The following is a 26621-nucleotide window of genomic DNA, read 5'->3' on the forward strand; positions in this document are numbered from 1 at the left end:
TTTCAGTTTAAAGACTGTGGTGGTGTTACCATAAGTTGAAGGGAACTGGACCAAAAAGAGGACCTAGACAACAAGCCAACAAAATGTCTTCCTAGGGACTCCTGTGAGGATGGAAGCCCCAGCTCTGCTGCACAGGAAAGTTGAAATTCTCCGCCTCTGGATCATCCATTGGGAGCAGCGGCGGTGCCCAGAGCTGATTTTTCAATAAAGGCGCTAAAAACGGGCTGGTGTCCTTGCCCTTACTTACATCATCTGGGGGGGGGCGGCCCTGCCACCAGCGCCGCCGTCCAAGCCAAGGGCGTGTGAGCAGGAGTGTGTCCCTAACAGGGCTCCAGACAGCGAAGGAGGAGAAGGTCAGGCCTTGGCAGGCAAGGACGCCATCACTGCCGCTGTCAGGGGAAGGGGTGGGAGAAGGGGACAGCCGCCATGCACAGCCCATGGCACCGCCCCGAGAGGAGGGGCTGGGGGAAGGGGACTTCGAGAGGGTGGAGAGGGGCCCTCCCACAGGGCGAGCAGTGGTTTTTCCACTAACAGGCCTGTGAGTCTCCATAGCAACCCTGAACGCCAGGGAGCTGCCACAGGGGATGGTGTCATTAAAGCTAGCAGGGACACAGACCAGCTTCCAATACGGTGTAAATCTTGCTTGGTGCTTTCTGGAATTAGGATTAGTGGAAGCAGATCTAATATTCCAACAGAATCTGCAGAGTCGGACAGCTCTTGCTTGAGTGTTCCAAGGAGGAGGAGGAAATTGATGCGATAATTGTAGCTCTAAGCAAGCGAAGGAGGGAAAAGATAGCTAAAAAGGTCATCAAAGAATGGAGCCCAATAGGGAAACATATTAGATCAAAAAAGGAAAAAGAACCAGTTTTACAAACCCCATTAAGACAAGCAGTTGGCATCCACGGGCTGATATATGTAAAGGTTCCATACTCCCTCATCGAGTTAGAGCAATGGAAAACTACAGTGTGGAAATGTAAAGAGAACCCAGATAAAGTGGCCTCATTAGTAGACAGAGCAATTAACTCACAAAACCCTGATTGGGCTGATTTGAACTCTATGTTAGACACATTACTTGATCCCACTGAGAGGCGAATGGTCAATAAAGCCATCACAACGTCGATGGAGGCCAGCATAGCTAATGGGCTGCTTCAAGGCACTGTCACACTGATATTTCCCCTTGAAAACCCGGGCTGGGATCCAAATATACCAAAACATATGGTGAGGTTAAAACCATAGCAAAGCCTTGTGGTATATGGGTTAAAAGCTAAAAATTGGTCAAAAATTTATGCAATAAAGCCAAATTATGAGGAATCACCCACTGATTTTTTAACAGATTAAGAGAGGCTGCAATTCAATACACAGATTTAGATCCCTAGTCAAATGATGGTAAAGCCCATCTAGTTCTGTTGTTTATGGGTCAGGCTTCAGATGACATAAGAAGAAAGTTGCATAAGATAGAGGGAGTTCAAGACATAGATAAAATGCTAGAAGTAGCCTGGAGGGTGTTTTGAGACAGGAGTCCAACTGAAAAAGCTAAATCCCAACCTAGTAAGAAGGCAACTCAGAAAAAGTAATCAAAAAAAATTTTCCCTAAGGAGAAGGATCAATGTGCTTGTAAGAAGTGGGGACATTTGAAGAAGGACTGTCCAGCACTGAAAAAATAATCCTCAGTTCCCCAATTCCCAGTAGTACAAACCTCAAGCAGTTCAAGTTCTGAGTGATGGGGACCAAAGACTTCTCCCCAAGCAGGTCCTTTGGTTATAGCTATGCTGGGGAAAGATGACATTGAGTTTTTAGTAGAAATTGGAGCAGAATATTCTGTGTTAAATACCTTAGAAGGGAAACTGAGTCACGATACTGTACATGTTGTTGGGGTGACTGGGGTAAGCGAAACACAGGCTTTCTTCCAACATTTAAAATTCGAACTGGAGAAGCACTGGGTAACTCATCAATTCCTCTATATGCCTAACTCCCCTAAACCATTGCTGGGGAGGGATTTGTCAGAAAAATCAGAAGCAGAAATTAATTTTAAAAAGGGGTAGCATGTAAGAGTGATAATTCCTGAAAATAAATTTGTCCAAGTTGCTGTACCTTTTATACAGGAAAAAAGTGGTGAAATTCCCATCGAAGTTGAAAATGCAGTCAATCTAATAGTGCAGGCCAGTGATATTCCAGGAAGATCCAAATGGGCAGAATCAGTGAGTATTGCACTCAGACCAGAAGCCACACCCATAAGGCAAAACCAATACTCTTTGAAATTAGAGAATCATAAGGGATTGGTATCTATAATTGAAAAATTCCTACAACATGGTTTATTAGTGCAGTGTGAGTCCAAGGTTCAACATCCTCATTTTAGCTGTTAAGAAAGCAGACGGTAAGAGTTATCGATTAGTATGGGATTTAAAAGCAATTAACAAAATTACAGAGGACATACAGCCAGTAGTAGCCAATCCCTACACCCTTTTGACCACATTGACAGAAGAATTAGGGTGGTTTACCGTTGTAGACCTGAAGGATGCCTTTTTCTGCATTCCTATACAAAAAAATAGCCAAAAGCTTTGTGCTTTTGAGTGGGAAAATTCCCAAGACAGGGAGGAAAAGTCAACTTACTTGGACAGTTTTTACTCCAAGGTTTCAAGAATAGCCCAACAATAGTCGGAAACCAGCTAGCAAAGGAATTGGAGGACTGGAAAAGACAGGAGCCAGAAGGAGATATTCTTCAATATGTGGATGACATCCTGACTGCGGCAAGAACCAGTGATGACTGCCTGAGATTTACTGCCTACAATTTACTGTAAGTTTATGAAGCTTCTTGGGACTGAGTGGGTACTGAGTTTCTAAAGACAAAGCACAGATTGCTAAAGAAGCATTAGTTTGCTTGGGGCTTGAGATCTTCCGTGGACACTGACAACTCAGCAAAGAATGGAAAGAAGGCATCTGTTGACTCCCAGAGCCCCATATAGTGAGAGAGATGCAAGCCTTCCTGGAATGGTAGGTTGGTGTCATTTGTGGATAGCAAATTATGGACTGCTGGTAAAACCCCTATATGGGGCATTAAAAGCAGCTGAGAGAGGAATTATCCCATGGACTGAACACAGCAGAGCATCTTTTAAACAGCTGAAACACTCATTGATGTCAGCTCCAGCACTGAGACTGCCAGACTTGACTAAACCTTTTGAACTTTTTACATATGAGAGACTGAATGTGGCTTTGGAGGTACTAGCACAACGCCTTGGAAACCAGTGGTGGGCTGTGGCCTACTTTTCCAAACAGCTAGATAACGTTGCCCAAGGCTGGCCAAGGTGCCTGAAGGCCATGGCCCAAAAACTCACCCTTGGGTGATACACAGTGTATGTACCCCTTGCAGTAACAGCTGTACTTGAACAAAAGGGGGGACATTGGCTGTCTAGTAACCAGATGCTTAAATATCAAGCACTGTTATTAGAGCAGGATGATGTTACCTTGAAAACAACTTCTGTTGTTAACTCTGCCATGTTTCTGTCTTCCACCTTAATTGATAGTATGCCTAAGCATGACTGTCTACAGACAACAGAAGTCTGTTCCAGCTGACCAGACCTGAAAGATGTGCCCCTGGAAAATCCAGATTGGGAGCTTTTTACAGATGGGAGTAGCTTCATGAAAATGGAAAAAGGATGACAGGTTATGCAGTAACCATGCAAGACAAGGTGATTGAGGCAAAGGTCCTGCCAGCAGATGTGCCATCACAGAAAGCTGAACTGATTGCACTGACGAGAGCCCTAGACCTGAGTGAAGAAAAGAAGGTAAATATATGGAGTGACTCTAAATATGCATTTAGTATTGTCCACACTCCAGATGGAGCCATTTGGAAGGAGAGAGGACTTCTGAATGCTCAAGGTAATCAAATCAAACACACTGAACAAATACTCACCCTCTTAAGAAGAGTATTAAAAAATCCAGAGGTAGCTATCATGCATTGCAGAGGTCACCAAAAAGGGAAAACTACTCCAGAATTTGGAAATCCTTTTGCTGATAAAGCAGCAAGAGGAATAGCAGAAAAAAGGTATTCTTGCAGTAATTCTACAAAAAGAAATTGATTTGTCAGGGTTCACTCCAAAATATGACCAAGCAGACCACAAACTAAGTTTCTTAAAGCTGAGATCACAGAAAATGGATGGGCTGTGACACCAGCAAATCAGGTTGTAGTCCCACCCCTGATCCTTTGGGAGCTGCCTTAGAGAGAACATGAAAACACGCATTTCAGAGTTGAAAATCTTCTGAAACACCTAAAAAAGGTAGTAATAGGAAAAGGAATGACTGACATTATACAGTCAATAGTGAGCAAATGTGAAATCTGCTGTGAAAACAACCCCAACACAAGGAAAAGTGTTGTGTTAGGAGTAAGAAAAGCAGGGGATCTTCCTGGAGATTACTGGCAATTAAATTTTGCGAAGTTACCATGCAAAGAGGGATGTTGGTACATATTGGTATTAGTTGACACCTTCAATGGATGGCCAGAGGCTTACCCCTATCACACTAACACAGCCAAGGAAGTGGTGAAAGTTTTGTTCAATCATATAATTCCGAGGTTTGGGGCTCCCTTGGGGATGTCATCAGATAGAGCACCATACTTTGTTGCAACAGTAGTTAAAGAAGCTAGTCACATTTTGGGAATTACATGGGATCTGCATACACCTTCTAGACCCTGAGTGGTAAAGTTGAACGTATGAATGGGACTCTCAAAACACAAATTAGCAAAATTTGTCAGGAAACATCCATGACATGGGTTCAGGCCTTGCCTACTTACAGCTTTACTGAGAATCCACATACAACCAAGGTGGAGGGATAACATCGGTCCCTATGAAATACTGCAGAGCAGACCATATCAAATTCCACATAGGTGAAATTCACATGAAGGGGAAACTTGATTTACAGAGATATCTAATGGCTTTAGTTTCCACTTTGCAGAAGCTCCAGAATTACATCGTGCTATCCAGACCTACAGGACTGGACACACCTGCACATCCCTTCCAGCCTGGAGACTGGGTCTATGTGAAGTGGTGGGACAGTGATCCTCTATAAGCCAAGTGGAGAGGATTATTCCAAGTTCTGCTGACCACCCTCACCGCAGTCTAAGTTGCTGGCAAAGGACCCTGAATTCACTACTCCAGAGTTAAGAAAGGTTCTGCTCCTAAAACAACTGTAAAAATAAAGACTGATGCAGATGAAAACATGCTTTAAATTATTCCTCTTCTGTGCCTAAAGAACTATTCATGATAACCATTATTTTTCTTTGCAAGCCTCTAAAGCAGGGAAATTATGCTTTGGGTTTTAGCTTTTATATTTTTCAGAATCTCTGCTGCTTAGTGTGTAACTCTGAAACTTCATATCAAGTGTTAGTAAGTTCTCTTCACAGGGTAATTAGACAAAACAATCCCTTTCCAGCTAGAGAATTAAGGACAATTGGTACACAAAAAAGCATAAACAATGGAGAGGGAAAGGGGGCAAGCCAGGGGCTGAGACTTCATAGCCTGGGGCTGTGGTTGGATAATTGACCCCAAGATGTAGATGAACCAAAACTTATAAAAGTGTAAAGACTCGTGTTTGGGATCCATCTTGGATTTGATTTGGATGCAGTCCCAGCCAGGCTCTTGCACTGCCCAAAGTGTATCTTTTTAATAAATAGCTATTTTATTCCTTTTGCTCTGTCTAATCGCTCTTCCAAGTCAGCCTTTCCAGGCATCACAACCTCCACCATTCTATGATTCTGTATTTCCAGGGAAAAAATTGATTCTTAGCTTCCCACAGCAGACTTAAAGACAAAGGGATCCTAATTGCCATGGCCACAATTCTTAACTTGTTTTTACCATATACATTCTGTTTTCCCCAAAACTATCATTCTGTTAGCCAGAAGAAAAGAAATTAATCTACACTAAATTATGAATCCCACTTGCTTTGATGAAACTTATTCCTAGTAATCACTATGCATCTTAAAAGAAATTAATAAAATAATAACAAACTCTTCCTCTTGCTGGGAAAATTGGTTTGGTTTTGCCTCTGAATGGGTTCTTTACACAGAAATCTGTAAAGAAACGGATGCTTCTTGGGTCCCTTTGCCCCAAGCATGTGCTTAGAACAGCTGTAGCAATGGCATTGGATAAGATAGGCTGCACCTGCTTTCAAAGGGAGAAAGTTTCCACAACCAAAACAGACCTGTTATCCATGGAAGGAGCAGTACTATGAGATTTCAATAAATCATTACACTCCAGCTGGTGCTTTTTACAGATTGCAAATTAACTTATTTAATTATCCTGAAAAGGCCTCAGCTTTCATAAAGTTCCCCATTGTGTCAATACAATTATGCAGAACAGATTTATCTCATCATCATATTCCAAGAGCCATATTCCTGTAAATCTGTGCTAAACAGAATTTGACTTCATTTTTGCCATCTCACAGATCTGTTCTCATTTCTTTGTTCTCCTCATAAAAATATAAAATATATAAAATACTTCTTAGGTTGTGAGACATTCCTTGCCATGCTGCCTACTTGCATTATTACCACTGGTAGATGCATGAGAGTACATCAGTACACTTAAGATGTCAAATGGCTTTTCTGAATTACTGTTTGTCTGACATCCCTATGCCTTAGAGAAAAAAATGTTGAGATGACACACTGGGCTGCCCTTACGGATCTGTATTGAGAGAAAGACACCTATTTTTATCTGGGGGGATGGGGAGGCAGGAGGTAGGGAGGTAGAATATCTTTATGCACAAACATCACATCCCTAAGCACCTGAAAAAAATAATCAGAACTGTTTTCCATGGCAACATCAAATTACGAGTTGACTGCTGCCCAGTGGAGAATCCTCTGACCTTAGAAAAAAGAAGATAGAAAAAGAAAGAAGTAAAAGATACCCCTCAGAGGTTGAACTGCAGTTCCTCTGCAGTTGTGCTTTTGTACTCCTTCCAAATTCCTGGGGGGGAAAGTGATGACAGGACACAGCAATCTGTAACAGCAGCTCATTTAAACACACCAACCTGAAAAAACAGCTTTTCCTTAAACATACCATGCTAACTTGGAAATTTTGGTCTGTAGTCCTCTACCTTATTACCATGGCATAGGAACTAAAATTATTGCTAAGGGCTATTACAACATGTAAACATTTCACACTATTTCATCTACCTTCTGAGGAGGAAGATAATTTCCCCTAAGAGACAAATGTGTTTGTATCATTATTATTCAGTCAGATGTGGACTGCTGTTATCCCCAGCAACAAGGAAGACTCCTTTATGAGGCTGCAAATAACATACCCACTGAGGAAATTTTCAGGTTTTGGTCTGACCTTTCTGAATTCATCTGATTGGTTTCTCCTTGAAAATGAGCTTAAAAAAATCTATTATCAATTATGTTCTCTCACCACTCCTTTTAATGTAAGGAGACAGAGGAAACATCACAAGCTACATTACTTAAGTCATGATGGAGAGCTTTGCCCTTTCAGAAGTTAGAAATCCAATTATTCAGAAAATATTTTGACTGGCCATAATTTTTCCTGCCATCATCAAAGCAGGACTTATCTGATCCTGTTTTTGCCTACTAAGGAAATCCCGGGTATAAGATGAGCACCCAGAGTTTCTGCCTCTCCCTTTTGGGCAAGAAATTCCCCACCCATGAATTACAGGGAAGTGGAAAGGGAATGCTAAATTCTGTGGCCTAAAGTAAGGTTGCTGGTAAACTGTAGCTATGTATTGCTTCAGTTTTACTTCAGGTGTTGAAGTGGCTGGTTCCAGTTCCGTAAGCTTCCAGTGAGAAGAAATGAGACTGAAGTGTCTTCATTCAAATTAATCTACAAAGGAAGTTGTTCCCTTTTTCCACACGTATTACTAAATGCCTCAAGAAACACACCAAGTTAAGGAATAAAGCAGGAAATATTTTTTTTTTGTCTCTGGGTGTTATTCCCTAAAGAGATACAAGTTGCTTCTTTGACAAGGAATAAAATTTAGGGGACACTATCCTGAAAGGTGAAACATAGCCTCAGGATACCGTTAAAAATCAGACATTCAGGTTAATCTCATTGTGACTCAGAGGTCAGCATTTCCCTAAACACACAGACACACTGTGGTAGGGTGGCTGGCACATGTGCTACTGTGGAGGCTAAAAACAGGAGGGAACTCCAGGTCATGGCAGCAGAAGTTCTACTGTAAATAAATGATCCATAAAAGGAAGAGTAACCTAATTCTAAAAAGGTACAGGGTGGAGAGAATCTGGTTTTTATTTTATCTAGAGGAGCAAGCAGTTCAGTAAATTCCTACCTACTGCATAAGAAGGGAATAACTTGAACCAAGTTTGAAGGTGAAGCTAAGGAAGAAGGAACACATACTTGAAACAAGTTTTACTAAACATATAACCTGGATAATCGATTTGGAACCTTCAAGAGTATCAGCTGGAAGCAACCAAGGTAATAAACATCTACCCTCTAAATTGTCATTCCTAAAATATATGCTTGGCACAAAAAGGGCCGAATACTGCATTTATGCCTTCTTGCGCCGGAGTAACAGCTGCAGGCTTTTCAGAGCTCTTTTAACACAGCCTGCCAAGAAATAATATGATCATTGATTTTATGAACCGATAAGAGTGAAGGAATTTGTCTTAGAGGACAGGTGCTTCAATCCATGAACCTATCAATTCATCAATGCTTTGTAAGACCCTGTATCTTTTATTGTTTCTCCAAAGCAAAGTGACAACAGAATGTTCAAATACTATAAATGCTTATTCTTAGAATAACACCAAGAAGTTTCAATCTTCCTTTCTGTGAAATTTTAATCTGAATCAAAGAAAGGCATGAAACTTTGATTTAATATGAAATTTGACTTTTTTTTTCTAGCCATGGGCTTAGTTGTCAGGAAAATACTGTTAAGGTGAAAAACAACAGATAATTGCAAAAAGATTTGCTTCTCCTCCACGTGTGATTGACATACAGCCAAAAGCATCACCAAGGAAAAGAGTCCTTGTATTCAGAAAGACAACTGAACAACAAGTCAAATAAGGAACTTCCAGACACAGCATAGTCAGTGAATGCTCACCACTGCACTTTCATAAAAAACACACTAATCTGTAAGAAATCATACCATCCAGTAGTTTGCCTGCAACAAAGCTTGTTTCTCCCCTAACTAGGAGCCCAAAACATTTTTAGTGTCTCTGAGGACAAAGAACTATTCAGACAGGACAAAGAAATTTAGGCACTATTTCTTTTAAAAATGGATTCTCTGTTCTTTATCCTTCATGTATTTGCACATCGATACTGTGTTCATCTGTATGTGGAGGGGGAAAACAGGTACCACAGCTTCAAAGAGCTCACAAATTTCTCACATCAGAGAAGTAAAACTCCATGGGCAGTTTCTAATCATTCCTGAAGTCTCTGGAAGACCTACTACTATTATTACAAACAGCAGGTAGGAGAGGAAAGCTCTCAAATTCAGGATGCAAAGCAGAGAAGATACAGCTGCCAAGTGAAGCTTGGCTGAAGGACTCAAATTCTTCAGTTCTCAAGATGCACCAGCAGAAATAAATGCAGTCTTATCCTTACTGCATGAGATTTTCTGGTGGTTGGTTTTGTGAAACCCAGATATTCCTGTATCTAAAGAGTTGTTAATTAAAACAGCAGAAAGCCACAGAAAGGCTAGGGGTTTGAAATATTTTTAAGAGGCTGCATTATTTTAAGCAGAACCCAACTCCAGAAATGAGGCTGGAGAAATGAGTGGAGGAGGAAATGGATCCATGATATCTACAGATTACATGATATCTACAGATTACTTGGTGCTAAGAGCAATCCTAGTTATCATTCTCAGCCCTAAATGGCATACCTCTGGTGTGATATTAGGTGGTAAATTTGGGAAACCATAACAATGGCTTGATGGATCTATAGTAGTTTCACTTGAAAGGATGAAACACCACTTATTACCACTTTTTCTCCTAACTTAGATTCAAGCTCCTTGTGCCTTTGCATCTCATCAGTAGCCACCCTTTAGCTTCTATGCTTCACGAGCTTGAAAAATCTCAAAAGTGGCACAACACACAAGAAAGATGTTGTTTTTTATCTTGGTGCAGAATATGTCAGTGGTGTAGCGGCCCCTATTTCAGGTAGGACTTGCTTCTACAACCATCTTCCCATACATGTCAACCACAGATGTTCTACTATTAATATACATAATCAACTTGATATCCCAAGGAGTGCATAGATTTCACCAATGCATATTACATCAGGTACCAGTAACAATCTTTCTTTACTCAAAAGCAAGTGACCAAGAGTTTGTCTCCAGTGAAACTGTAATCATGAATGCACACTCAACAGAAACAATGTAGGTGAAAGACACCTAAAATTAGAAAAGATTTGTCACATTTTAAGACTGTAAACAAATTTCACTGTGACTGGGGCTATGAATATTAACATCCTTTGCAAGAGGTGTTATCTGCCAGGGACAGTTTTCTCTGCCTTTCTCACAAATAAATTTAGAATTTAGAGAATCTTTCAAAAATTAGACTTAGAACACAGAAGTTGCAAGTGAATTGATTTTGTTTGCTATGTTTTGCTAATTGGTAGTGTTTGCTGTATTCTACTTAATCCACAATTAGAATATCCTCTCCAGACATTAGGTGTTTATAAATTTCTCCTGATAATATGCAGCCAGTCCTTCAAAACAAGACACCTGCTGGAAATTGCATCTCAAAAGTTACTTTTAGTCTTAAATGTCATGTTTGCAATAGGTTGCAGAAAATAGACGCACAGACAATAACAAAGTAAGAATAGTCATTAAATCACTTCTCTGGAGAGAAAGGTCTATTATACTAATTAAATACATAAACTATTAGAGCTTCTAGCTGAAGTCTAATGATCCTCCCATCAGTCAACGTTACAAATTAGAAATCTTTACACACGGCAATAAAGATGCTACTGTTTCAGTACAAAAGCAGCAAGTAAAGCCTCATCAAGTTTTCCACCAGGGAACCTTCTAAAAATCTCAAGTAATAAAGCAATTAGCTATACATCTTGATTTTAGAGATCCCCTCAACAATGAACCTTCTCTCTCCTTCAGCCCAGAGCGTTTTGACCTCCCAGGAAAGTATCTCCCCAGAGCCTGCAGAAATCCTCCACTTCCTGACTTCTAAGCTCACACAGTGCCACTGACACCTTGAATTGAGCATGACTGGCATAAGTCAGAGAAACAGTCCTGTTTGAGATCATCTTTTTTTTTTTAATCTTCTTTGACTAAAAGCTTTCCTGAATCCAATATCACTCACAATATTTTATCATATACTGTAAAAAACATTCACAGTATCCACAGTCTCAATACACTCCCAGAAAAAGCAGATATACAGTCCCTTGCCTGCTCTACCTTCCCATTACACACATTAGGGATTGGCGCTTCAAATACTTTAGGCTTAAATTCCGATTTTAAAATCTGTAGGATGGTAAAAAAATATGCAATATGTCTTTAAGACATGTTCCAAATGTAAATATAACTAGTTCTTACAAACTGGTATTTCCAAGGTTATACAGTAACGTGTATTGACAATTTTTGTCTGCAATTTTGTATAATACATATTGATTCTGAAGGTTAAACATATAAATTCTGCATAAGCATCAAATTCTCAAGCACAATCCAATTACAAATTAAGTGTTCCACTACCTCAGAGCTTAGGAAAGAAGAAAAAACTGTACTCTGAAGACTCTCAAATCTAGGTACAAGATGGCACAGGCAATATGAAAACTGTTTGGTTTCTTGCTATTGCAACATAGCCAAAAATTATTTGAGTCACTTACTATTTTCCAAGCAGAATCTTGGAGAGATCCTGTTCAAAAGAAGTTCCTGGCGTAATCGAAGAACTTCAGCTTCCAGCACTTCCACCTTCCATTTCCATCCAAAATTTTGTTCGGATACAGTTTTGGCAAGGTACTCTGTGTATTCTTTGGAACTCTTCCCTGGCGGTTTTGAGTGGATAATTGCAAAAGCCAATGCTAGTTTTGATATTTTTAAATACCAGATTTGATTTTCTCTTCCGTCTTTGATTTCTATTGCATTAAAAAAACAGAAAACAAAAAGGTTACTTCACTATGACTCCATTAAGGAAATTACGCACAATATTTTCTTGGCTTTGAAAACTGTTCAACAGTGAGACCAATTCTTTCATTTCTAGTGCATTCCTAAATCATCAAGGAGAACAGAAATACAAGCATCTGTGCACAATGTGAGAACAGAAAATGCATGAGCTGCACTCAGCTATAAAAATAAAATTCAGCCAGTGTTTGAGAATAACTGTGGAAATAGTAAGTACTTCAAATAGGCTCATCCTAGCAAAATATTCAATGCAAATGTTATCTCCACTTAAACAAGGATGAAAAAAGTAAAAATACTAACCTCACAAAACCCACCCTGACACTCGCTCCCTCCCAAAAGAATTCTAAACCCATGACAGAAGAATTCATTTGGGGTTATTTAAACTTAAATAAAATATATATAATTTCTTGAAAGTGTAACAAAGTGTCCCAATGCTTAAAAGATAAAACTTTGAGGATGTCTCTGGTTTTAGACATCTGGTATTGATACCCTTGAAGTTTTAAGTATACATTAAGCCTCAAGCCTGCAGAAAGCTAAGCAGACAGCTTCAAAGTGATCTAAGTGGCTAGTAAGGTAAGCGAAGAAGACAGTTTTATAAGCTTGGTTACAAACAGTGAGGATGGGGCAAAAGACATTTTAAGAGTCAGAGAAACAAAATATTTACATAGATGATTACATCATGTGCAACAGCAAAGGGCCTAGGAGCAGAGAAGGAAAAAATGAAATTAAAACCAACGATTATTAACCAGCCTATCTAATTAGCAAAGTTACTTTTTTTCTGAATTCCACATCATTTAATTCAGTTGTTTGATGTATCCTTTTCCTTTTCCCAAAATAATAATTTAAGAAAAAAAATCACTTCCTACGCCTTTGATCTGACTTGCCATCTACAATTCTTTCACAATGCTGTTTTTCTCTTGTTATCCATTAAAACTGCACATTAAGCACTGATTAGTTGCGTTGAGCAGCTCTGAAATAGTCACAGCACAGGTTTGGAACAGGTATTTTACATCATCCTTTCACCAGATCATCTGCTATCGGTAAGCTGATTTCTTCCTCTGGTTCTACTCGACTTTGGATAGTAAGTCATAAATCATCATGTATTCATTTATCCATCAGGGATACTTACAGAAGGCACTGCTTTTTAAGTATTTCTTTCATCTTTCAAATAGTTCTGAAATGCACAAACAATCCCTGTGCACTCCTTGCACACTGTCCATTCAGATACAGCAGCCAGTTAACACTTTACATAGTACAGAGCACAAAAGACAAGAGTGCAAAAATTCCTTGGGATCTATTTACCTACAGCTATATTTTAAGCTACTCTTCTCCATTTGAAACATTCCATTCCTGTCATGTGTCAGGGCAAAATCACCTAATCTAAGCCACCAGTGCATTCTTAAATCTAATTAAATAGTAAGCCTTTAGAAGCTGAATCATACTATATATATCCCTTACTTAAAGCAGTTATACATTAAATGGTACTTTTGCAAAACTTCTTATAAAGAAAGCCTATTTCACACAACTTTTCAATTCATATCTAGAATTTCAGTGAAAAACAGAAGTTGAGTGTCTCAGTCTTAAAGGATTAGCACCTCAGTGGGATAGCTAACTGGTGTAAGACTTTTGCTTGCCTTATACATCAAAGGAAATGTTTACAAATACAAAAGCATGCAAGTAATTGAACTGCCTTCAAAGCTGTGAATAAAATGAAATATGTGGAACTACACTGAAAGAAGATTAAACAGTAACAGTAAGGTATCCAAAATATTTGGCTTTGAATCTGAAAGGTGCTTCCCAGATTATCTCATCAATAGAAATTTCATCCAGGTATTACTCAAACAGTGTCTGTCAAGCTCCATTCTTTACAAAGTCCCTGTGCAGAGCAGAACCATAAATTAGGGCAGGCACAAAAATGCCTTACACTGCTCATTTAATATTTTGGTACCTCCAGAGACTACTCTCCCAAAGCTTTCTGAGTCATCTTCTTTTTAAGGACAAACACATATTTACTTTCCGCTTCATAACATGCTTTTTCAATATTAGTATTTTCCTTTAAATTACATTCACAGAAGTTGCAAAATTACCAACATTCCAGTATGGGCCAGGAAGTGGCATTTATTCCAGCATTTCATGAATGCTTAGGTGCCTTTTATCATCAGAATCACCACCAAAACCTTATTTACTGTATTCTATTTCTCCTTACAGGACATATTATTACAATGAAAATACAATGCAAATACAAAGAAAACACAAAGAAATACAAAGTTTGCTATCTGACCACTGACACATTACCTCTATGCTACTAGTGTGAAATGCTACTTCGGTAGCATTTTTTGATCACCCATTACCCAAATAAAGAGTCACTTTTTCATTTTGTTTCAAAAGGGATTACTGTGTTTTAAGCATAAAAAACCCCCACCCTTAGTGAACAAGGTAACAGTGCAATGGAGACACGCAAAAGGATTTTTCAGCCAAAACATTCCAAAATGCTATATCCTGAAGTAGATATATCCCTAGTAAGTCACATAAACCACATAAACCATTACCTAACTTTGCTTTGAGAATCTTGATTAGCATTCCACCTTAACACTTAAGACACACATTCAATTAATGAATTAATGCAATTTGGAGCTAGAGGGAGGCCTTTTCCTCTTTAACATCTTATACAGACTCACTTCTACAGTAGGAATGAACATGAGTTTAGGGAGATATTCTTACTCTGGAGGAAAAAAATCACTCCTTTTCTGGAAAAATTACTTGTAAACATGCTGTTAGGAAAAAAAAACCCAGCAGCAGGACAGATCACGGAATACAGCTGGTTCTTATTAGGAACAAGACATAGTGCAGTTTTTGGAGAAATCATTCTGTTGGAATCACAAAATCTCTTGTTTAAAAACAGATCGTTAATGACAAATTATAAATGCAATATTCCTGCATGAATTTCCAGAAAGAATGGATTTCTCAAGGACTTTATGGAGAATATATACCTCTTTCACTTGCTTTCTGTTACTATCACCATCTATCTTCATTTCTTTTCTGATTAGGAAAAGAGAGGTTTCTGTATTGAAAAGCAGAAGTTCTAAGAGTTGACAGGTTTTTCACCATTCTCCTAAAGGGACAACTGCTCTCTCAGAAACTACTATGTAAGTCTTCTAGAAAAAAACACACCGGATGACACTATTAGAAATATGGGGATGCTGGCCAACTGTGCATTAGCAAAAATTGCACAGCAATCTGTTGCTCTCAGGAAGTGCTGAACCACCAAATATATTCCACTGAAAGCATATTGGCAGCTACAGAGTTTTATCAATAATGTTTTTGCTCCTATCAGCACAGAAATTACACCACTGGTTGGGCAGGAAAAAAAAAGTTTTAGAACCAAACCAAAAGCTTTCCTTGATTGAGAATAGTACCCGACCCAGAGGATAAAGGCTGCTAATGCCAAATTATGTCTGACATAAAGAGTAAAATTCAAGAATTATCAAAAGCTCCATTCCTGTGATTGCTCAGTGTTAAGGACAGAACTAGTAATCCCTTGTAAACTCTGCTGGAAGCAGGGCTCAGCACCCTAACAACAGATACCACCTGGTGACTGGTTCCCTATGCAAACCCCTCAATCCACAAACTGATATTGGATAAACACTCAGAAGACATGATGGGTTAACAACACTGTCGAACAGGGCTAAGTCTACAGATTTCCAACACAAGAATGACATTCCATGCTTCCAGCTCTCATGCAGAGAGAGGGTACTGACAACCCACAGACCTGCTGAGGTCCTAGCCATGGAAGACTGCTGAACAATTATTCACTTGCTGAAATAATTACAAAAGAAGCGATGATCTCTCCCACACAGCTTTGTGTAACATAATCAAGGGGAACTGAGATTTGGTGCAAGATCCACTGAAGACCTTTGATATAAGCAGGAAACAGGATAACAGAAAGAACCAGGATAAATCTGATTCATAAGCACTACCCTAATCCACCATCCTTTCAGGCTTGTTTTGCAGCTGCATTTGATGCAGCAGCTCATATGGAGAGATTGAAATGTTAAGGGGGCTAATGACTCAAAGAATTGGCCATTTGCAGAAGAAGGTGAATCCTCAACTCTAGAGCTTTTAAGAAGTTTTTCAGGGATGTTTATGGGTAAATGTTATATAATTTACTCTTCTGAGTGGTACATACAGCTTTCTCATTGACCTTGGAAACAGGTAAGTCAAGGAGAAATGGGGAGAAGGTAGTTAAGTTATGCTACGATTTAAAATGATAGGGTACCTCAAACCAAACCCAAAACTGAAACTCACTTGGAATAATTCTACGCTGGAGTAATACTCATTAATGTCAAAGAATTACAGACCATGGTGTGATTTCCAAGTTTAGCCACGAAATTCATGGCTAATAATGGAGGAAACTGCTGCAAATGTCATAGTAAAAACCTTATAGAATACATCAGGACACTCATTTGTTATTCAGAACACTATCATATGATTTTTAAAAGTAATTTAAAAAAATTAATAGCATAAGATACAAAATAGACTGTAATTCATAAAGCTTCCAGGCCATTCCAGGGCTTGGCTTTCTCCAAAAGTGAAATTTTTATTTAAAAATAACAGGATTTGTCAGGACAGAAACAAATTGCCATTCACCACTACTACAGAGCTAAGAATCTTCAGATAGCCCTATATATATATATATATATATATGTATATATATATATATATATATATATATATATATAAAAAGCCTTTCCTTCTAGATTTAAAAGTATTTGAAAGCTACAAACATTCAAGGAAAAACTGTTTCGTTGCCATGATTCTTACTTTAACTAGTCTGTCAATTACACAGTAAAGGTGAAAAAATTTCCACATCTTTGTAACCTCATCTGCTTTATACAATAGAAACAAAGATATTGACTCTTTATGATGGAGCACAAAATGCTGCAATTGCTCTAGTGGAACTGGGCTGAGCTCAGACAAATAAGACCACAACATTAAGCAACAATAAAATAAACTTGATTTAATTGGTATGCCTAGCACAATGTCATTTGTGTATATAATAAACAATAATAATGGGACAGCTACATAATCAAGATGAAGTATGCCTTGTGTTCCAATTAAGCAGCTTTTATTGTAAAAATGTATATTAAACCAAGGCGACTCCACAGTGTCATCTCTAAACAATCTACGCTCATAATACAAAAAGATATGCAATGTGGACATACTCAGTGTGAGAAGAACTCATTTTTCCTACAACAAGCCTAACAATAACTCCAGCATAGTTTTTTCAAATGGACTCAAAATGGTAAAACAATACTGAAAATAGTAAATATTTAAAATACTTTATGTCAAAAGTACAAGGAAACTTAAATGTAGCAGGATTTATTTCTTCAAACTCTAACTTTTAAATAATTTTAGCTTCTAAAATCAAATCTTATAAATTCTCCAAATCCAAATAACATGAATGAGTTGAAAAAAACATTTTAGAACTTACCAATGTTCCCCAATTATAACCATTTCAGAGAATTTAAGAACATAAGCAAGCATAATCCCTCAGGATTTCAGTAACATTTCTGACGTAGGATTTATCTCCCCTTAACTACAGAAACCTACAGTTTAGATGGCTACTGCTGAGCTAGCTGCCTAGACTTCTTTTATTATCAATGGGCAGAAACAGAGCTTTCTAATGTTAAAAATAAGCCAGGTCATTTGTACATTTTGTGGTAAAGTCGTGACCCAGAAACATTTGTTTCCCCCCATGGACTACAAAGAGACGACTACATCAGATGCACACACATGTATTGTGGACAGCCAACTGCACTGAGATGAGCTCCTGCACCACAGGCAGCTAAAGCTGAGACCCTCAAAGGCCTATTTAAGGTATCTCACTAACAAGAGAAATTTTGCAAGGCTGACAACAGCACCCCTCAAAAGAAGTTTTTAGTTCTAGATCTGCTTGATATCTCTGGGGGAAAAAAAGCTTTCTAGAACAAACTCCAAAAGTCATGGAAAAAAGTTTGTGAAAATAACCTTGTGAACATATTACAGTGCACAAAATAGCAGACAGGTGCAAATTAAAGACATGAGAAACATCAAGTATGTTCAGAATCATATGAGCATAAAAAATCAGTTTGGCTCCTCAAACTTTCTTTGCCTCACTCTTCAACAAAATCGTTTGAAAATAATAATTGAAGCCTGAATTTTATGGTAGTTTAAGATTGTGTATATAGTCTCCCTACAAACTGAGAGATCTTCCTTCTGCACTCCTTTTTCTCCACCAAAAGGCCTTTTTAGTGTGTCACTCACAATAATAGATAATTAATGTGGCATACAGTACCATTACCATGTTTCTCTTTACTATTCTGACTACTAAAGACACGAATGTGTTTCCAGAATAGGGAATTTAGTCTCTAAAACCTGCTGTTCAGAAATTAAAGTGTAACTCAGTGGTGTAAATTTATCTATTCTTAGGTCAGTGCAGATTTCTTCCGCTACCAAAACAGAACTGTGCTCACTTAATCAGTTGGGTGTAAATCTGTTTGGTTTGGGAACTGAGTATATACTTTTTATTACAGCTTTATAAGATGAAATGTATGAAACCATGAAATTCAGATCCTTATTCTTTTACAAAGTTTCATATATGCTAATAATAATTGCATAAGGAGTAAATTTACAGTTGGCATTAGGGACTGTGGAAAACAATCCCAGCCTTTATACATTGCCAAGTTACAAGAAGAAAACAGCCCTTGTCTCCTCAGTTTTACCTATTGCAATGACTGCATTAGCTTTTGAATGCAGAATTTCAAACCAGAGTTCAAAAAAAAGGCAATCATCAAGAGTTTGGAGGATTATATTAAGAATAATTTGCATATCTCCTCTTCCCATGTTAAAATATAGTGACTAAAATATCACCATAATTTCCTTTTCAGTTTCACACTTTCAGCCTTTACCTGAACAGTTCAGTTTCCTCAAGTTTGTAAAGCTACAAGGTCAGTATCTTTCAGTGATACTGATTCATTCAGGTAACCTACCAGAATGCATCCATTGTATTTTAAAAACATTGATTTTGGGTTTCTTACAGAAATTTAATATAGGAAGAAAGAAAGATGAGATCGTTCAGAAGAAAGGAAATGTTTGTAATAGAGGACAAGAGGAAATACTGCTAGGAATCCAGTACTCTAAAAACCATACAGCATGTGATAAAGAATGAATTCTTACATATACTATAGATACTAACGTAATTATTACCACATTCAAATAGGTAGTGTCTAAATATTAATTTATTAAGCACTGGAGGTTGTAAAAGACAGTGAACCACTGAAGAGACTTGCCAAGGATTCACAGCCAAGTCCACAGATAAGTACTTTTCTACACTTTGATTTGGCTCCATTACTAGTTTATTCAAATTAAGACAACATCTAAGCCACGCAGATGGAGCACCTCTCCTCTGAAGGCAAGTTGAGAGACTTGAGGTTGCTAAGCCTGGAGAAGAGAATGCTCCAGAATGCCTTTCAGCACCTAAGGGGTATTACAAGAAAGCTAAAGAGGGACTTTTACAAGAGTAAGACAAGAGGGAATGACTTTACACTGAAAGAAGGCGGATTTAGATAATGTATTAGGAAGAAATTTTTTACTGTGGAGGGTGATGAGACGTGCACAGATTGGAACAGATTTCCTGGAGAAGCTGTGGATGCAAGTTTTGGTTTTAGCTGGGACATTTTCTTCTTCATAGCTGGCACAAGCTGTGGGTTTTGGATTTAGTATGAGAATGATGTTGATAATATCCTGATGTTTTGACTGATGCTTTGTAGTGTTCACCCTAAGTAAAGGACTTTATAATGTCTCGTGCTCTGCTGCTGAGGAACTGCATTGAAAGCTGTGAGGTGAGCAAGGCCAGGACAGGTGACCCAAACTGGCCAAAGGAATATTGGGATCTCTACTCAGAAAAAGGGCTGGGCATTGGTTATCAGGAGCTGAGCAACCATGTACATCACTTGTTTCTCTGGGGTTCTGACACTCTCTCTTCCTTTCCTTACCACAATTCTTCTTATTAATCATATTATTAGCATACTTAGTATCACTATTATAATTTTTTATTTAAATTATTATATTATTCTTATCTCAACTCATTAGGTGTACCTTTTCTTTATGACTATCCCTACTGGGGTGGGGAGAGTGAACCAAAGGCTGTGTGGCATTTAGTTGCCTGCTGGGATTAAACTCCATCCCTGGAATGGTTCAAGACCAGGATGGATAGGATTCTGAGCAACCTGGCCCAGTGGAAGGTGTCCCTGCCCATGGCAGGAAGGTTGGAACTACTTGATCTTTAAGGACCTAGAACTCCAGGCCGTCCTGTGATAATACAAAATTAATTATTACTTTCTTCCATCAGTCAATGAGAGAAATGCAAGTGGCTAAGCCCTAAGATTTCTGAATTCCTAAGGTCAGAGTGATGAGAAACTATAATTTCAATCCACTGACATAAGTAATAATCAGTTAAAATATTGATAACTTTGATAATTCTTAGATATTCTAGTATCGGTATATTCACAAAAGCTTTTTTTTTTAAGAGGAGCACTAACAACATTAATTGAATCCCAGCATCCATCCAACAAAACTTCACAACAATCGTGTTTTTTCCTGTGGCAGGTGAAAGGGACAGGAAAAAGCGTCATAATTGTAACTTTAAAAACAGGTACAAGTAATTAATAGCTGATATTCTTAATTATTAATAACGAAAGCAGCGCAACTTTCATAATGCTCCTGTTTCCTCCCAAATAAACTCAACCTTTCCTCAGGAAACCACTCTTTGATCACCAGAGGCCGTCCAGGTAAGGCCTCCAGCACGGAGACGGGGCAGGTGTCCCAGGGGAAGGAAGCACTAGGTTGTTCCAGGGGAGCCAGGAGAACCAGGGTGCTGTCCGAGGCAGCCCCCAGACCCGCACCCCGGGACACAGGGCGGGACATGAGGGATGTCCCCAAAGGCCGCTGGCCCCGCGGGGTGAGGGCATGTCACGGGCCGGCGCTCCCCTCTGGGAACCCTCTGCGGCCTCCCTCCCTCACGGCCTCCCTCCCTCACGGCCTCCCGGAGGCCCTGGCAGCCTGGCGCTCCCACCCACCCGCAGCAGCGGCGGCCGCGCCGCGAGGGCCGCGCTCCTGCTCCATGGCCCGCGGCCGGAACGCGACCTCTCCGCCCGCGCTGGGGTCAGGCACAGCCCCGGCCCTGCGGCGCGGTGGGGGCAGCTCCTCGGTGCCGGCCCTTCGCTCCCACTCGTGTTTATCTGGGCCGAACGCGGCTGTTCCCTGCGGGAGTCGGTAGAGCCCGCGGGCCTCGCTTCCCGCTGCCGGGGCTGGGGTGAGGGGGCAGGGCGAAGGCCAGCTGACTGCACAGGCCGCCTCAGGCGGGAAGGTGCAGGAACGGGGAAGCCATGGAACCCCGCAGGAGACATCTGAAGGCCCTGGTGCTTCCGCCAGGGAAGGCAGGGAGCGGAGCTGTGGGCAAGCTTTTAGCGAGCGTGGCCTCCCTGTCGCAGCCCTGGAGTCCCGTCCCCCTGGGCCTGCTCAGGGTCAGGTGGCAAAACTCAGCATCACCCGGGTCACCCGAAACCACCTTCTCACGCTTTTACATTTCCTTTTGCTATAAATTGCATGAACGTCTCCCAAAGTGTTTTGCTGATTAACTTACGCCTCTTTAAGCTTTGCTTACCGAAAACATAGTCCCATGCTAGCCACTGTGCAGAAAATTAACTCTATCCCAGCCAAAACCAGCACAGTATCTTAAGAGTAAATGGGATCATGAAACTTCTGAACAGTGTTTCTTTAACACTGCATTGGAAATAGAAGCTGCCTTTAAGTGGAAACGCTGTGAGCCCAGCTCACCAGTTAAGAAATTTGTATTAAATATTTGTGTTCTCTACACAAACTGTGCTGAAAAAGCAGTGATAAGGCTTCTTGGCCAGAAATGGAGTCTACTGAGGCATAGAATCACAGAATCATTTTGGCTGAATAATACCTTTAAGATCATCAGTTCCAACCATTAATTCAGTACTTCCAAGTCCACCACTCAATCATGTCCCTCAGTGCCACATCTACATGTCTTAATTACTTTCTGGAATGGTGACTCCACCACTTCCTTGGGCAAGCTGTTCTAATGCTTGACAGCCTGAAGAAATTTTTCCTAATACTTGGTTGAGGAGGCTGAGGAGGAAGGACAGGAGAGATAAGAAATGAGTAATGAAGTCAGATGCATTAGGTGGAGTTAGGCTTATCACAATACATCAAGTTTTTAAGTGGGGGGGGGGTTACTCTTTCTGAACACAGAAGTATTCAGATGTGACAATACACACTTTTAAAACCCTCATCCCCATTTCTTGGATAGTCTAAGCAGCATTATTTTTATGATGTTATTTTCTTCAAAAAACTTATGTTTTTATCAATATACACAGTAGAAAATTTCTGAGTAAATATGCATTTTATTATTATTATTTTGAAAGCTAACTACAGAAAACTGTTAACACATTGAAACTTTCATTTTAGACTTCAAATTATAAGAATAAATTAGACAGAGTAAGTTAGAGAGCATTTTCATTCTGACAGCACTACTTATTTTTCAGTGAAACACCATGGGAAAAAAACCCCAAAACATTCTCTAGTCTTCTGTTACAGTGACATATCAGCAGCTACACTATCATTTTCTGTGCATCTTTTGTGCATATAAGTGATGCAGATGCTTTGTAAACTGGACACTCATTATGTAGATTGGAACGTCCATGTTTCATATAATCTTTTCAGCTGTGACTGAAATAAAAGATTCAGAGACACCAGTGCTTTTACCTACAAAGCTGTCACCTGTATACAGAGAGATGAATCTTAAAAGTAGAATTAGTCAGGGGCAACATTATTACTGTTCTAAAAAAGAAAGTGGCTTTGCTTTTCTGAGAGTACCAATTTTGCTTGCAATTGTAGGCTTATTGAGATGCACCTAAAAATCTTGAGGCCTTCTACCATTAAGCAGCTGCCTGGAGGGATGTTTTTCACTTTATTGTTCTCTACTTAAACTACCTACGCAAGTTTAAAAAAAAACAAAACTGTATAAATTCAGTTTTAGATGCACAGTTCTCTTTAATTTTTTTTTTTTTTAATTTGGAGCTAGTAGTAATTACAAGGACTGTTTCTTAAACTTGCAAAGTTACTGTGCACAACTTTCAGAATACCAACCAAAGTACAACTTACTACAGTTTTTGTGTTTGCTCTTAAAATAAGTTGAAGCATCCAAATATTTTCAAGGTGGAAAAAAGCTGGCGCACTCCCACCATTAACAGAGCATCTCTAACAACTTTTTTATTCGTCTGAAAGCAGTAAAATCTGGGCACAATCAACTGCAGAATCTCTGAGATGTGTGTTCCTGTTCTATTGAAGACTACTTTTCAAAAATAATGTGTAGAACTTGCATTAACTTTATTCAGTGAGTATTCCCAGTGATTACATAGAATCATAGAATCATTAAGGTTGGAAAAGACCTTCAAGATCATCAAGTTCAATCTTTGACTGATCAGCACCTCGTTTAATTAGACCATGGCACTGAGTACCACATGCAGTTATTTCTTGAACACCTCCAGGGACAGTGATTCCACCACCTCCCTAGGAAGCCTATTCCAATGCCTGACCACCTTTTCAGTGAAGAGTTTTTTTGTGATGTCCAAGCAGCATAATCTAACATTACTTTTTCATAAGGGAACAATGTCTATGTGCACATGTATTGATGTATGGTGCAAATCCATGTTATATCTGATAAATAAAAAATAAGCTGTCCAAACCTAGGGTTATTAGCACTGTATGTAATCTCAAGTGGGACAACAGTGAAATGAAGCTTCAGTTTGAAATAAGCACTTTGTAGTTTGTGAAAGGAGCTGATTCTACTAGTTGTACATAAATTCTTTTGATCTTTTTATTAATATGTCTTTTGATCTCAAGAACAGTCAAAGGATATTTTTGTGGCAAAAGGTCATACAAAATAATTAACTGCTTTTGCTATTAATTAAACATAAAAGCAGTGAGGGGTTTAATCACATTAGAGGTCATGAGTTCTCAGTATTTAACCAATCCACATGCTGAATGATTTCAAACAACTGCGTGGTCAACTGAGAACAAACCCGAAAACACAGGCTTCAGTCAGTTGGTCAAAGTAAATGGATTACATTACTGTCAAATAGGCATGCCCCGGTCTTAGTGGTGTTACAGAATCAGCAACAATTTGAGCATGGAAGAATATATTTTCATTTGGAGAACTACTAGCCTGTCAGAATTTATAAGACATCTTTATATTTTAATGCATGTGTATTTAGCTGAGAACTGGAAGTGTCTGAAAACACATATGAAATGCACTGTCTCAGCTGTCATAGCTGCAGTTTTGCTTAGCTGAGATGGGGCAACAGATACACTCTTTTTAAAAAGCATGTGAAAACCATGAGCAGGAGCATCAAAATCTCATTTGAGCCTTCTTTTCATGTATTTCAGTTCTATATTTAATTAAAAATAAAAAATTTTGGTATCATAATTTTTCATTACTCACCACCAAGCTGTTTTCGAAACAGATTATAATGTGTTTGTGATGGCTCTATTTTTGTTGTAATTCTGATGGAACCAATATGGCTCAAGCAGTCCCTTTGAGCATAATCTGCAATTCTAAACAAATCATCTGATCCGGGATGTTCAGCGAGTTATGCAATGACATCTTTTTTTCTGTTCAGAAACAAAGCATTGTCATCGGAAAAAAAGGATCACATTTCAGTGTCTGATGCAATGAAAACCTTGTTCTAGAAAAGCAATATAAAAAGTTAGACATGATATGAGGAGAACAAGGAAACTAAAAAACTTGCTACCATTTATAGGCATCATACCATCACTTATGAATAGATATTTTATAGTGCTTTGTCATCACTTACATAAAATTAATGACAACCATTCCTTTCTATACAGTATGTCCTAAGAAAAGATAAAACCTTTCCTTCAAAGAATTTCACTGTTTGGAAATTAGTATTGAAAGAGTCTCACTCCACTAGGTAAGAAAAATGATAAAAGTATGTTAGCAGGTAATCAGAATGATACTTAAAAATTAACGTGACAATATCATGGATAACATTCTGCATTTATTTTTCATCATTTATCTAAGAGTAACAAAACTGTTGTTGTTGTGAGACTTTCCTTGTATACAGCCACAGACATCTGAGAAGAATTAAAGTAAGAACACATAAAGAGTTTTCATTTAATTTAGTAATTTTTATTGTAGTTCCACAAGGTTTTCTTCATGAAGTTCGTAAAAAGGCAAAGAGGTAAACAGGTAATTGCTATGGTACAGCTGTTCTAGGATATAAAAAATAAAGGTTACACTTCTATACACAGAACTTTAACCAAACAACACGTGAGCAGTTCTTGCTAACTGCATTATACTATATAAAATTGAATGCATTAAAATATCCATATTATTGTGATTGAATCCTGAGACATTTTGATTAGCATTCCTCTGTGCAAGCATGAGGTGTCAGCTAAGTCATGGGTTACAATGTCCATTTCTTCCTGTTGACTCAGCTGGGTCAGGCATAAGTTTCAATGAAATGAGTTTCGTTTCCTGAACGTACTGACTTAATCACACTTCACACACTTGAAAGGCCAGTTGTCCACTTGAGACACAGTGGTTGTGCTATTGTTTCTGTCTAACCAGCTCAGAGCTTAAAGGAGACAAAGTAAGTTTTTTTTCTTGAGGTAGTTTGCATCTTGTTTCCCAAAGGAGCATTGCACCCAGCAATCCCAGTGGTGTTCTGGAAGAGATTTGTCCCAATACCTTTTGCTAAAAATGCTCTGCTTTGGGTGAAATTAAATTGTCTGTAGGCTATGGGGAGCTTTAATATGGTGAAAGAGCTAATTACCAGGCAGGAAGATGAGGGCTCTGGTTTTGATTCCCTGGTCCATGTATTTTTCTTTAGAGACAACTGAAATTTGCCCTATTTTCAGATAAGAAATCAAATTACCTTCATGTGAGGGGTTATGTATGATGTCACATGACATGCAAATGTGGTACTTCGAGACATGGTTTAGTGTTGGACTTGGCAGTTTTGGGTGAATGGTTGAACTCAATGATCTTAGAGGTCTTTTCCAATGATTCCTAATGATTCTATGATCCTGTGCTGTCTCATCCAAAGAGTCATTCCTTTGATGGAAGAGCTGTAAGAGCAGCGTTGTCTTGGTGATAGTCTTGCTTGAAGTGGGACATAGGACTGATTAGACACTTCCTAGAAATTCTTTCAAACCAAACCAAACCAAACCAAACCAAACTCAATATTCTGCTCCAACATTCTACCTGACCACGTGAAAATTTACTGTAACCTGGTGAATTGGGTTGCAAGATGAAAGAGGTGAGTTCTAACACTGACACAGAAGTGAAAGGAGTTTGTGTGTGCCAGCCCTCTGACTACTGAGTTATTGGACAGAAACTGGTTAGCATAGCTATTATTTGTATTTTGTAATAGTTTTAG

At 38.9% G+C, this 26621-nt stretch overlaps 1 protein-coding gene across 4 annotated transcripts in view; it reads right to left on the bottom strand.

Moving 5' to 3' along the window:
- Nucleotides 1-26621, bottom strand: part of MEI4 (meiotic double-stranded break formation protein 4) — a 165854-nt gene that overhangs the window by 56163 nt on the left and 83070 nt on the right. For all 4 annotated transcript variants that reach the window (XM_088162135.1, XM_088162134.1, XM_088162133.1 and 1 more), the window contains one exon: nucleotides 11799-12047. In XM_088162135.1, coding sequence (XP_088018261.1) covers nucleotides 11799-12047 — 249 coding nt within the window. The remainder of the gene's footprint in view (nucleotides 1-11798; nucleotides 12048-26621) is intronic.

This window comes from Sturnus vulgaris, chromosome 3, assembly GCF_052056855.1.
Source record: "Sturnus vulgaris isolate bStuVul1 chromosome 3, bStuVul1.hap1, whole genome shotgun sequence".
Taxonomy (NCBI): domain Eukaryota; kingdom Metazoa; phylum Chordata; class Aves; order Passeriformes; family Sturnidae; genus Sturnus; species Sturnus vulgaris.